General features: G+C 47.3%; 2 protein-coding genes across 4 annotated transcripts in view; both read right to left on the bottom strand.

The window, feature by feature from the left end:
• Positions 1-655, bottom strand: part of LOC103391484 (centrosome and spindle pole associated protein 1-like) — an 11,286-nt gene extending 10,631 nt beyond the window's left edge. Inside the window, exon 1 of the mRNA XM_025063376.1 lies at positions 445-655. The gene's annotated coding sequence lies outside the window, so the exon portion shown is untranslated. The remainder of the gene's footprint in view (positions 1-444) is intronic.
• Positions 656-1,277: 622 nt separating this feature from the next.
• snx25 (sorting nexin 25) overlaps positions 1,278-12,384 on the bottom strand; it is a 12,759-nt gene continuing 1,652 nt past the window's right edge. For all 3 annotated transcript variants that reach the window (XM_025063193.1, XM_025063195.1, XM_025063194.1), the window contains 21 exons: positions 11,542-12,120; positions 10,590-10,674; positions 8,727-8,943; positions 8,418-8,590; positions 8,152-8,338; positions 7,887-7,957; positions 6,928-7,118; positions 6,704-6,835; positions 6,435-6,584; positions 5,773-5,898; positions 5,512-5,676; positions 5,291-5,422; positions 4,864-5,004; positions 4,574-4,687; positions 4,001-4,078; positions 3,828-3,911; positions 3,611-3,728; positions 3,123-3,189; positions 2,773-2,954; positions 2,574-2,674; positions 1,278-2,500 (listed from right to left, as the gene is read on the bottom strand). In XM_025063193.1, coding sequence (XP_024918961.1) covers positions 2,435-2,500; positions 2,574-2,674; positions 2,773-2,954; positions 3,123-3,189; positions 3,611-3,728; positions 3,828-3,911; positions 4,001-4,078; positions 4,574-4,687; positions 4,864-5,004; positions 5,291-5,422; positions 5,512-5,676; positions 5,773-5,898; positions 6,435-6,584; positions 6,704-6,835; positions 6,928-7,118; positions 7,887-7,957; positions 8,152-8,338; positions 8,418-8,590; positions 8,727-8,943; positions 10,590-10,674; positions 11,542-11,886 — 2,925 coding nt within the window. In that variant the 5' untranslated portion in view covers positions 11,887-12,120 and the 3' untranslated portion in view covers positions 1,278-2,434. The remainder of the gene's footprint in view (positions 2,501-2,573; positions 2,675-2,772; positions 2,955-3,122; positions 3,190-3,610; positions 3,729-3,827; positions 3,912-4,000; positions 4,079-4,573; positions 4,688-4,863; positions 5,005-5,290; positions 5,423-5,511; positions 5,677-5,772; positions 5,899-6,434; positions 6,585-6,703; positions 6,836-6,927; positions 7,119-7,886; positions 7,958-8,151; positions 8,339-8,417; positions 8,591-8,726; positions 8,944-10,589; positions 10,675-11,541; positions 12,121-12,384) is intronic.

Genomic DNA, 12,384 nt, shown 5'->3' with positions numbered 1-12,384 from the left:
TGTTCGCTGGTAGTCACTGGCTGTCACTGGTAGACACTGGTAGACACTGGCAGTCACTGGCAGTCACAGGTAGTCACTGGTGTTGATAACACGAACTCTTCATGTAAATAATGTATACAAGATGAATACATTCTGACTGAACTAAACTAACAGGTCACGGTTGGTATCATTCTATTTCGTATACATTATGTTTATGTGCTGAAAAGTTAAAGTCTTTATTTTCGTTGTCAGGCAACAGGGATGAATCTGATCGCGTCACGTCCTTTCACTGCAGCGTTAATCCAACAAATCTGCGCCGTGAGCCACAAATACTCAGGGTTTTTTATTTTCAAAGGCAAAATAAAAACACGTTTTTACGTAAGTTTAGTAACAGACACCTTTAAAAGAGAAAAAGTGAAAGGACGCGAGCTAACCTGATAGCTGTGATAAAGAAAGATAACTTACCTCAAACTACGTTTGCAACATTACGGCATAAACACTCGTGACTTGTTATTACGGTAAAGTGACGTTAGTTCAGGTACCGGTGGTTTGTAGAAGTGACTGACATAGAACCGAATCTAGTGCAAACCAAATATCGTCTGATTCCGACGCTACCGAAGAAGGTAATGTTTGCTAGCTGTAAACCTCAGAAGTCTGAGCGTTGGCGGTGGCTTTAAGGAGTTGTTTCATAAAACACTTCCGGTTTGAAACGTCAAAATAAAATCTGTCTCAATTGTATTTGTAATTTCTGGGGATCACAAGGCTATTTTCTTCACATGTTCTTTATGTGAATCCAAACACTTCTGCGGTGTAATGTGCGCAATAATAATAATCGTATTTTTTGTTATTCAAGCTAAAGTCATTTGTTTTAGAAAGCGCTTAAAACCAACGGAGTTTAGACCTCTGTTAACCATCTGTGCTCTTATTTTGAAGGCATCATGCTAGTGTCTTTTTGGGCTCTTGCCCGCCCTCCGTCAGCCTGAGCCCGCCCTGAGAAGAACAGAACAAACGGTTCATTCTGGTCGAGGAAGAACCGTTTACACGTCCGTGTTCTTCAAGACGGAGTTCTACAGAGTAGAACAGTTATAACGATATCTGGGATTATTGGTTGATTATTAACCTGAGCTAAAATTATAGTAATGTACAATAACATTATTAATCACAATTTTTAGGAGTTTCTACAACCCTTAAATGTACAGTCATCACTAACCTGAGCTAAAATTATAGTAATGTAATTTCACAGTAATTAAATTTGACTGATGATTTAAATATCAGACTTGAAGGAAAACGCGAGACCATTTTTCTTTTGCAATTTATTGCTCATATAAACGCTATCTAAACAATTTTCAGTAAAAATAAAATCTATGCATAATGATCATAAATAAAACCCTCACAATTACTTTTACATTACATTTACAGTATTGCACAATTATAAGCCTTAACAGGAATCACAAAACACAATTGTTTGTTGCTCAGATTCTGTGTAATAGGAATGTTCTGAGGTCTGTGGTCACAGAAACTGACCGCTCACCTCACAGGACAGGAACCATTTGAACCTCAGCCATCTTCACTGGCTGCATCTAGTCCAGGTCTGAGGTCGGCTGCTGGACCAAGTCAGGACCAGAACATGGGTCACTTCACTTCCACAATCAGTTCCTCTGAGAAGACCGTGAAAATACCAGAGCACTGACATGAACTAGTGTCACCAACTGTTGTGGATACAGACCTGACCATGTCTTTACGTACTGTCTAGAAAACTTAGGACGGGTCACATGTTACTTTATAGTAACTAGTTCTAGGTAGAAGTTACTGTGGAGAAGGCACAGACACCAACAAACCTCTGGCTCACAGACTGCTCTGGACTGGGCTGCTGGACCTGCTCGACCACAGGGGGGCGCCAGAGTGACGGCCAAAAACTGACTTGACTTTTTACTTAAAGCTATGAATAATAATACCTTTAATGACCCTGAACAGCTACTGTCTTTAAAATACAAATAAACTGGGGGGGGGGGGGGAAAAAGTGTAGACACCTGGTCAACGTTTGACACAGCACCGTGTTCTGTTCTGATGTGACTATTGTTTCTCTGATGGAAATATTAATTATTTGTCACTGTGTCAAACACAACCAAATGTGTCCTCTGCTTTGAACCTATCACCAAAGCCAGCAGGGGGCAGTGTGTGCCTTGCACCTCAATGGCAACTTGGCAGCTGGTGGACTTGAACCTGAAACCTTCGGGTCCCACGTCTGATGTGTCCATGTCTCCACTTCTCTTCTCACTAACATCCAGGTCTGTATCACAACCACAGCAGGATTCAGGAAGTTCTTCTCTTCACTTCACAGAACCATAAGAATGGTAAGAACTTAAACCCACTGAAGGTTCTCTCTGTCCAGCTTGGCAGTTTGTGATTGGTCTGCTACAGACAGGTCACAGGAAGCAGCTCTCTGAGGGTGTGGTTAGCTGAAGTCCAGCTCCCTGCTGAGTTCAGGACACAGTTCCTTCAGCATCATTTCCATCAGCACCTGCAGAGACATGAAGAACAAGGATGAAGACAGCCGTCAGTCCAAACTGTCCCGGACCACAAGGAGATCTTACATAGAGAAGATGTTTGTTGGCACTGGTCTCCTGCAGGGCGTTGAAGATCTTGATGATTCCATACCGGGCGTTCTGCTGACCCACTAAATTTGTTAGTGCATCTGACAGACAGAGAGGAGAGGAGAGGAGAGGAGAGGAGGTCAACACATCAGTCTGACTGGCTGCAGTTTCTGTCAAGTATCTGAACGATTGTTCAGACCTGGAATATTGTCAAGTAGTTTCTGCTGGGCTCGTTCCTTGGTTTCATGACGTTCAGAGTCCGTTCGGACCTTGATGTGCGGTGCCAACTTCCCATCGGGCCAGAAGGTGTCCCTGAACGCACTGATGTAACACACCAACATCTGCTCCGAGAAGATCCAGTTGACCGTGTCTCGGATCTGTCTAAAATAGAGCAGAGACTGTGTCAGTCCAAACGTTTTTTACACACTACATTTGTCTTGACTTCAGAGAAGCTGCCGTGGAAACCAGTAAAATACAGTAAGTCGTTTCAGACCATGATCGTAGTTGTCGTATATTTTTATGTCAAAGTTAAATGTTTAGATGACTTACTTGTTGATGGTTCGTCCAAATGTCACCTGGACGAGTGCAATTAGTGTCTTTCTGACCCACTTGAACACTGAGAACACACACACACACACACAGAGAGAGAGAGAGAGAGTAAGACCTGGTGCCAAACATCACCTTGTTCTCTCTGGTGAACTCTGGTGACTCAGTGACTCAGTGACTCGGTGAATCGGTGACTCGGTGACTCGGTGACTCGGTGACTCGGTGACTCGGTGACTCAGTGACTCGGTGAATCGGTGACTCGGTGACTCGGTGACTCAGTGACGCAGTGACTCAGTGACTCGGTGAATCGGTGACTCGGTGACTCGGTGACTCGGTGACTCGGTGACTCAGTGACGCAGTGACTCAGTGACTCGGTGACTCAGTGACTCGGTGAATCGGTGACTCGGTGACTCGGTGACTCAGTGACGCAGTGACTCAGTGACTCGGTGACTCAGGTGACTCAGTGACTCAGTGTCCACGGCTCTACTCACTTCCTCTCAGTTCAAAGATTTCTCCAATGAGCATAAAACAGGGCTCTGCTAATGCGTCTTTCTTTCCATCTGTTTCTTCACCGTAGTCGGACAGGTCGCTGTCGTCATCCTCGTCCACCTGTTGACAACAACCACAACAACAACCACAGACGGTGATTTAAAGGCTAAGATTCAACGGTTTGTTGTTGGTTCTCACACAGACCAACTGTGGGTCTACCTCAGTGTGAGAGAAGAAGTCTCCAGGAAGTCTCTCCAGGAACGAGGCCAGAGAGAATGAAGACTTTTTCTGGATGGACATCACCTGTGATCAGCCAATCAGGTGTTAGGGATACTGTAATATCTAAGGGAGCCCCCACCAGTCTGACATCCAGGTGCTGTGTGAGATCTTACCTTCAGATGCTCGGGGGAGGGGCTGAGGAAGGCGTAGAGAGCCTCTGATTGACACAGACGTTCATCTGTCAACAAACGCTGCAGAAGACAAAGAATCCAAGTCACGGTGAAGCAGATCAGAACCAGAACACACTCTGGTCCAAACCTTTTCAGAGATCCAGCAAATATTTTATAAACTCAAAATCCCAACTGGCACCAACAAAAGAAATGTGTTAAAAAGTACATGTGATAAAATCTGTTTTCTAGACATCTGCTGCCACCTACTGGAGGAGTATTTAACTGTTGCAAAGTGGAACAAAAAGAAAACAGCTGCCTTAAATAAAAGTTTTCAGATCAAGTCAGTGAAATTGGACAACTTTCTACGGTCCACCTGATGACCTCTCACGACACACTAACGGGCCTCAGCTCAGTGGTTGGGAACCACTGCTCTGGATGAAAAGTTACGGAAGAAAAGAAAAGGCAGAGAAGGTTCCACAGCAGCACGGAGTTCTCCTCATGCTGAAGTATTTGCAGTAGTACTAGCTTTACCATGCTGAAGTATTTGCAGTACACACCCAGTTCTGAAACATTTACCTGAAGAAAAGCGTCCAGTTGAGTCTTACTCTTGTCCAGAAACTTCTGGTCGATGGACTTGAAGGGGAGTTTACTCAGTGATGGAAGCTGGTGTTTCTTCAGAGAAGGAAAACACTGAGGAAAGAAATGAGTTCTGTGAGTACTGTGTCCAGAGAGTACCCAGTAATGTGTCCAGAGAGTACCCAGTACTGTGTCCAGAGAGTACCCAGTACTGTGTCCAGAGAGTACCCAGTACTGTGTCCAGAGAGTACCCAGTAATGTGTCCAGAGAGTACCCAGTACTGTTGTTACCTCGGTGAGTTTCCGGTGCAGCATCTGGAACTCGGTGAGTCTCCTGTGGACAGTCCAGCGACTGTTGGCCGTCTCCTCTGCGTCCAGCAGACTGACACACACACTGTAAGAGGCTACAGTGTCACTGCCCTCCTCTGGAGCCTGACAACACAGTTAACACACGGGTTAAAGATCAACTGCTGACCTCGCCGTCTGGTCTGTGGACACTGACTGGGATGAAGTACCAGTACCAGTAGCAGTACCAGTACCAGTACCAGTACCAGTACCAGTACCAGTAGCAGTAGCTGTACCAGTAGCAGTACCAGTAGCTGTACCAGTACCAGTACCAGTAGCTGTACCAGTACCAGTAGCAGTAGCAGTAGTAAAGTGTGTTGCTGATCTGTTTCCCAGTGGAACTCGACTAAATTCTTGACTTGCTTGTTGTTACCTCAGCTGCAGTGATGGTGGCGCTCCAGTTCCCCAAATGTTCACACCACCAGTCCGTCCTGGTGATGTGCTGCTGCAGGTCATTGTGTTCCTTCTCCATGGCTCCAATCTCATCCTTCAGTTTACTCACGATCTGAACACAAACACGCAGCAGCCACGTGTGACTTCGACTCTAGATTAATCACCATCACGGTCATCCGTGACCGTCACTTCTTCTTCTACCTTCTTGTTTGGCTTCGGTGCGTTCTGGATGGATCCCAGCGCCTGTCGCTTGTACTCCAGTTTATCGTAGAGTTGTCGAAGTTTCGTAGCAGCGTAACTGGCCTGTTCGTTTATCCCTTTACTGCCTTCATCACACACCTCCTCACCCGTGTCAATGGCCTGGCACTGCAGACAGAGGGAGACAAAAACAACATGTACTCACAGGAGGAACCAGCTGCCACTGCAGACAGGAGTGTGTGTGTGTGTGTGTGTGTGTCTCACCACTTCATCCTTTTCCTCGCTGCTCGACTGTGATTGGCTGTTCCGCTCTTCTCTTCTGATCAACCTATCATAGATGTCAGAAACCAGAAAGGACGGATAATACCGCTCTCTCATGGTCTCAGCAACCTGGAGGACAAGAGGACAAGACGGAGACAAACTGTGAACAGCTGAATGAAGACAGCCAGTCAGTCAGTCAGACAGTCAGTCAATCAGTCAGTCAGTCAGACAGACAGTCAGTCAGGCAGTCAGACAGTCAGTCAGTCAGCCAGACAGTCAGTCAGTCAGTCAGACAGTCAGACAGTCAGACAGACAGTCAGACAGACAGTCATACAGACAGTCAGTCAGTCAGTCAGACAGTCAGACAGACAGTCAGACAGTCAGACAGTCAGACAGTCAGACAGACAGTCAGTCAATCAGACAGTCAGTCAGTCAGTCAGTCAGTCAGTCAGTCAGTCAGTCAGTCAGACAGACAGACAGTCAGTCAATCAGACAGTCAGTCAGTCAGACAGTCAGTCAATCAGTCAGTCAGTCAGACAGACAGTCAGTCAGGCAGTCAGACAGTCAGTCAGTCAGCCAGACAGTCAGTCAGTCAGTCAGTCAGTCAGTCAGTCAGACAGTCAGTCAGACAGACAGTCACACAGTCAGACAGACAGTGTCCTCACCTGCTCCTGGAGTTGAATAAACACCTGTGTTCCTCTGTTTCCCACCAGACTCTGTTCTATCTCCTTCAGCAGAACCTTCTCCACTGGAATCTCTCTGCTCTCCACAAAGAACTTCTGATAAATTTCCCCAACGATCTGTGGCACTTCATTCTAGGGTGAACACAAAGCAGACAAAGACGTGTGTGGGTACGACGGCTGTTGGTGTGGAGTGGAGTGTGTGAACTGACCAACAGTTGGGTCAGTGGACGCTCCCTCTGATCACGTCTCACCTTATTTGCGGTCTTCAGTGTTTCCACCAGTTCCCAGAAACTGATCAGAGCTCTTTTATCCACTCTCTCCATGTAGACACAGAAGTGTTCCCTGTAACCATGGTTACACAGGATGTCATCAAACTGGAGGATCTGCAGCACAGGGAGAAAATGAACAAATAACAACATTAGTTTGATGAAAACTTTAGGTCTTTAAATGAAGTACACAGAAAATGACCTCTGACCTTCTGACTCTGTGGTTCATCTCCTTCCTCGGCCCCTCCCTCCTCACCGTTCTCATAGTTGGGTCCACCCAGCAGACGAATCCTCTTCTCACACTGCTTCTTGGCCACAGTCAGCTGGTTGATGTAGCGCTTCATGTCTCTGGCCCGCAGCAGGTCGGCCTTCATGGCCGCAGACTCTTTACCTTTTCGCTCTGTGAAGGAACGTGTGTGTTCACGTCAGACTGACATGGTTCTACAGTCATTCAACAACCTCATCACCACTGGTTGAACTGGTCAAACTGGTCTGGTCTGGTTGAAACAACAACAACAACAGAAGAAGAAGAAGAAGAAGAGAAACAACAGGAAGTGGAAAGAGTTCCTTTCTTTACAGAATTTTTTTTTTTATTTCAACCAGTTGTCGAACATTTATATGGATTTTTAACCCATTCACGATCCATGGTCGGGTGACGTGACGGTGTTGTTTATATTCAGGTGGACACTGTAACACTGTAGCTCTGACGACAGCTACAGCGTCAGTCAACAACAGTCAACAACAGTGTTCTGTTCACTAACAGAGACAACACTTCTGCACAAGAACGTGAACGTGGCGTGTGTGTGTGTGTGTGTGTCCTGTTGAACATCCACAAATTAGAAGTGACAACTGTGCACATTAGTGAGGTCACATGAACACAGAGCAGAATCCAGGTCTAATTACAATGGGTAAAGGTCTTGACCTCTAACCTAATTTTGGATCATGACTTGGAGCGACTGACGCAGCTAAAATGTCACCTGACTGATGACACCCCCCCCTCCCTGAGAGAACGACAGCCGTTGATTGGTTCAACAGATTCATCTTTCTCCAACTTGGATAAAAATATGATAAAAATGTGAGCAGTGCTGGGGTCAAACAGTGACCCCACAGTGTGACCCCACAGTGTGACCCCACAGTGTGACCCCACAGTGTGGTCCAGTGTTCGTACCTTTCTGCTTCTTCAGCTGAGGCAGACTGCTGATGGTGGTGGCGTGGATGATCTCTACAACAATCTGATACCTGGGGGGGGGTCAGTGGGTCAGACCAGTACCAGTAAACATGTTATAGTATTAGTACAGGATAGGACTAGTATGGTATTAGTATGAGTACTACAAAGTATGTGTCGTGATAGTACTGTGTGGAAAGACGACAGTGTCTGAATGAGGTGCAGGTCAGGGGGGGGGGTCAGTGAGGGGGGGTCAGCTGTGTCAGACCTGAGTTGCGTGAGGAAAGTGACATCAGCGGAGGTTGATATCAGCTTGATGAAGTCCTCGTAGGAGGCAGCGTAGGTGTAGGCCTTCTTCTGCTGCTCGGCCTGCTGCTCCCTCAGCTCCAGCTGAGACAGCAGCGTCCTGTTGATGGAGTCTGGGTCACTCAGGACTTCTACCATGGGCTTCAACACTGGAGCACACACACACACAGAGCACATACACAGTACAAATACACAGACCGACTCTGGTACTTCATTCAGACTACACACCTTTGGAGGCGATGACCTCCGTGAGGCAGCAGCGAAGTATCTGAGACTTGGCGTCTTTGTGTGGCAGCAGACACAGCAGCAGAATTCTGGCCACACAGCGAAGGAAGTCCAGCTCTGACTCAGGACTGACCAGACACGAGTGCAGAGCGAACGGTCGAGCGCACTCCTCCGGTCTGACACACACACACACACACACACACACACACACACAGGTGACGTTTCTTCCTTTCAGTTTTTTCAACCTAACCTAAAGGAGTAACAGTATTTTACTGCTGTAACATTAATGTGTGTGTGTGTGTGTGTGTTTACCTGGCTACCGCAGCCTTGAGCTCAGTGAAGTGTGTGTGAAGTATACGGATGGTGTCGTAACACACCACGTTGACCAGGTCGATGTCGGCCAGCCGTGACCTCAGCTGCCTGGTCATCTGCCACCAGTCCTCTGACAGCAGGGCGTAGAGCTGGCCTTCGTCACGGCTCAGAGGAGCGTACCACGACAGCATGTAGTCTCTGTAGGCCATGTCCAACACTGCCCACAGACGGGGGACACACGTTACACACGTTACACACGTCACACCAGACTGTGGTCTACTGTGGTCTGCAGTGGTCTGCAGTGGTCTGCAGTGGTCTGCAGTGGTCACATGTCCCGCTCCACTGCTCTTAAAGACACCGTCAAACAAACTGTCATTTAACGTGTGTCTTTTTTTTTTTTTTAGTCATCAGTGAAACCACAAGTGTTTGTAGAACCCGTGACACCGCGGCCGCTCCCTCGTCATGTGCCGCTCAACACTTCTGTGTACGAGGGCGCGGAGCTGCCACAGTCAGACACTGAGTGGATTTAGGAACGCTGAACGCTGCAGAAGAGCGAGGAAATGAAGGTTTCATGGTGACCAGATGACACAATCAGGAGAATTCTGCTGCCTCAGTCAAATCACAGAGCTGCAGTGTTGTTCTACACCACTTCTCCTTTCACCACCAGCTGAAGACAAATCAGCGTTACTGGACACGGTGCTGTTTGACCTCCGTGTTTAACCCCGCAGTCACCAAAGTGGACGGCCTTGGAGTTATTAAGAGGTCGGGGGGTCGGAAGAATTTCAAACTTAATACTTTTGTATTTGCCACAGTGGAAATAAATCACTACTTTGTAATTTTATATCCATTTTCCCCTTGGTGAGAACATCTATTAAAAAATGATGAGAGGTTTGAAGCAAAAGCTCTGGGGATTTGAACCTGCGACCCTCTGACAAGTCAGATCTTCTTAGCACTAACTGTGGTTTAAGGTGGTTTAAGGTGGTTTAAGGTGGTTTAAGGTGGCGTTGAGGCTCATTCTCAGTTTTAATGCGTGTTTCAGTTCTTGCAGAAACCATTTGTTGGTGGAGTTTTTACGGCACCACATGTAGCCATTAACACGTGTGTCATGTTATGAATGAACCCTGTAAGATCTAGACGTGTGACCAACAGAGAACCTTCAATCATCGTGAACAACAACAGAAAAACAAACTGATATAAAACTCTATTTTTTACTCTGAATCAAGGCAGATCTCATCAAAGTCCTGATCCAGAAAATGTTTCATGACTTTGTTTGAATCGTAGTAAGGACGACTACTGACAGATGTACTCAGATTACTGCGTGGGTACTCTGTACAGTACATCACCATGTTTGGATGTTTCTGTTCTGACAGACTGTTATTGAATGTGTTTATTTTTATGCTGAATGTGTCATAGAGCTACAGACCAACACAGACCAACACAGACCAACTACACGCGTGAGTCAGAGCTGCAGGCAGGTGAGGGCAATCAGCTGTCAAGCGTGTTGCCCCCGACCACAGTACACACACTCAGGATCAGTGGTAAAGTAATACCATGCTAATACACAGTACACGTATTTGTACACAGTACACGCATTTGTACACAGTACACGCATATTAAATTAAATTTTTTGTTTCTTAAACATTCTGGATTTTTAACATTCACACAGGATCATGGGCAAAAAGACAATTTTAGATCAACCATCCATCCATCCATCCAACCAATCAACGATCCATCATACCATCCGTCCATCCCCCCAACCATCCATCCATTCATCCAAGCAATCATCCATCCATCCATCCATCCATCCAACCAACCAATCAGCCTGTGATCCAACTGTATATAGACACGTCACATGGTCATTACCTTCTTTAAGAGCTTTGTCTATATTGTGTGAGACCAACACCCTCCTGTTCTGGCCCGACTCCTGCACTGGGACCACGAAAGACGCCTGAAAAATAAACCAACATCAAATGACTTCAAATCACCAGCAGGGTGCACCGTCTGTAGGCTGACAACAGACAGGTGGACCGACACTGGAGGAAACCACGACCAAGGACACAACCATGTCCCTGAATAACAATGATGATAAATCACTGCAAACGTCTGTGTGTGTGAAGGGAGCAGCACAACGCCGCTTCATCCATGATGTCACCGCACAGCAAGGATCTGAGAAGAAGAGAGGAAACGACCTGGAGGACGGGTGGAGCAGCGGAGGAGATGTGGAGGAAGTGGACACGTACAGCTGACGAGCCCTGTTCAAACTAATGATCTAAGGTGAAGTATTCATCAGGGACCGTGTCGTCAGGACGACTGGTCCTATCACCCTGACTCTGACAGGATTCACCCACAGACAACCAGAGGTGTAGCTGGGGCAGTGAACCACAAGCAGTATAAATGTATAAATAAGATCATCATCGTCATCATCAGCCTGTGATTGGTGTCTGAAGAATCGTTCCTCTTCATCTAACACGCACCTCTTCTTCCTCCTCTACCACCTGCTGTGTTCACTGTCGCCTGGTTGTTCTTCAAACTCTAAGTCACTTTGATGAAGACTCCTGCCAACTGAGCAGGACGTACTCTGGTTACAGAAGTCACCGAGATCTTAACAAAGTCTGCTGACTGAGATGATCAGAGACTAAGAGATGGGCTCCTCGCTGTGACACCTGATCATGTGACAAATTAGACACAAGGACTGAGAAACTCGGGGGAAATTGTAAATTACTGTATATATGGAATAATAATGATTCTCCCTGATAATTATTTCATTAGGGAAATTAAAGATATTAGAAATATGAATACATAGAAATGTTCCTACCATACGCTTGGTGAAGAGGTCAGCCGGGGCAGGGAAGTGCCGTGAGTCCCTGTGGAAGTGGACGACTTTGAGGGGACTCTTCCTGACCAGCAGAACCAGACTTCCAGCCAGGACACACAGCAGGGCGAACGACACATAGATGAAGAGCTTCAAGAAGAAGGAGGTCAGAGCCAGACCCCCCCACAGCAGCTGGAACACCACCGCTGCCACCACAGCTAGGCACAGAGCGGGGACGACCCCGACAGAGGAGCCGGCAGGAGGGGTGGAGGGGACGGGCATGAACCTCCCCTCTGCTGCGGTGCTGCTTCTCCCTCCAGCGTGTGTGGAAGTTGAGGACGTTGGCATACTGCGACCCCACCATCCATGTACGTGTGGCTCGAGCGTCTGTGAGTGGAGTCACCGCAGTACGTGAGCGGAGTAAACGCTGCTTCACCCGGGACTACGCCACGGTTTTCAACAAAAGACATCCCCGCGTTGACATCTCCTCACTGAGTCGTAAAGCTACGTTCTTCCCGCTCCTGGTGGCGACTCCCCCGGCGGCCACTGGTTTGGAGCTCCCACGGTGCTTTATCTACGAAGCTGTGGAGAAGAGTGACAGAAGGAGGGGGGGGGGGGGGGGGGGGGGGGGGGTGCAGCAGGGAAAGATGTAGACCTATACTGCCCCTCAAGGCCAGGGCAGAGAATAGCACCCAACCAGGTCTGGGTGATGTGACTGATGGTGAACGTCTGTGTTTCAGTCGCTCTGGTCAGGACACGGACTGATGATGTCACAGCTGTGTCCAGTCACAGGTTCATCCAGTCACAGGTTCATCCAGTCACAGGTTCATTCAGTTTCTATAATTC

This window comes from Cynoglossus semilaevis, chromosome 15 (assembly GCF_000523025.1).
Source record: "Cynoglossus semilaevis isolate Cse_v1.0 chromosome 15, Cse_v1.0, whole genome shotgun sequence".
In the NCBI taxonomy this organism is placed as follows: domain Eukaryota; kingdom Metazoa; phylum Chordata; class Actinopteri; order Pleuronectiformes; family Cynoglossidae; genus Cynoglossus; species Cynoglossus semilaevis.
The sequence above is the reverse complement of the archived record's forward strand: the minus strand, read 5'-3'. Positions and strand labels throughout refer to the sequence as shown.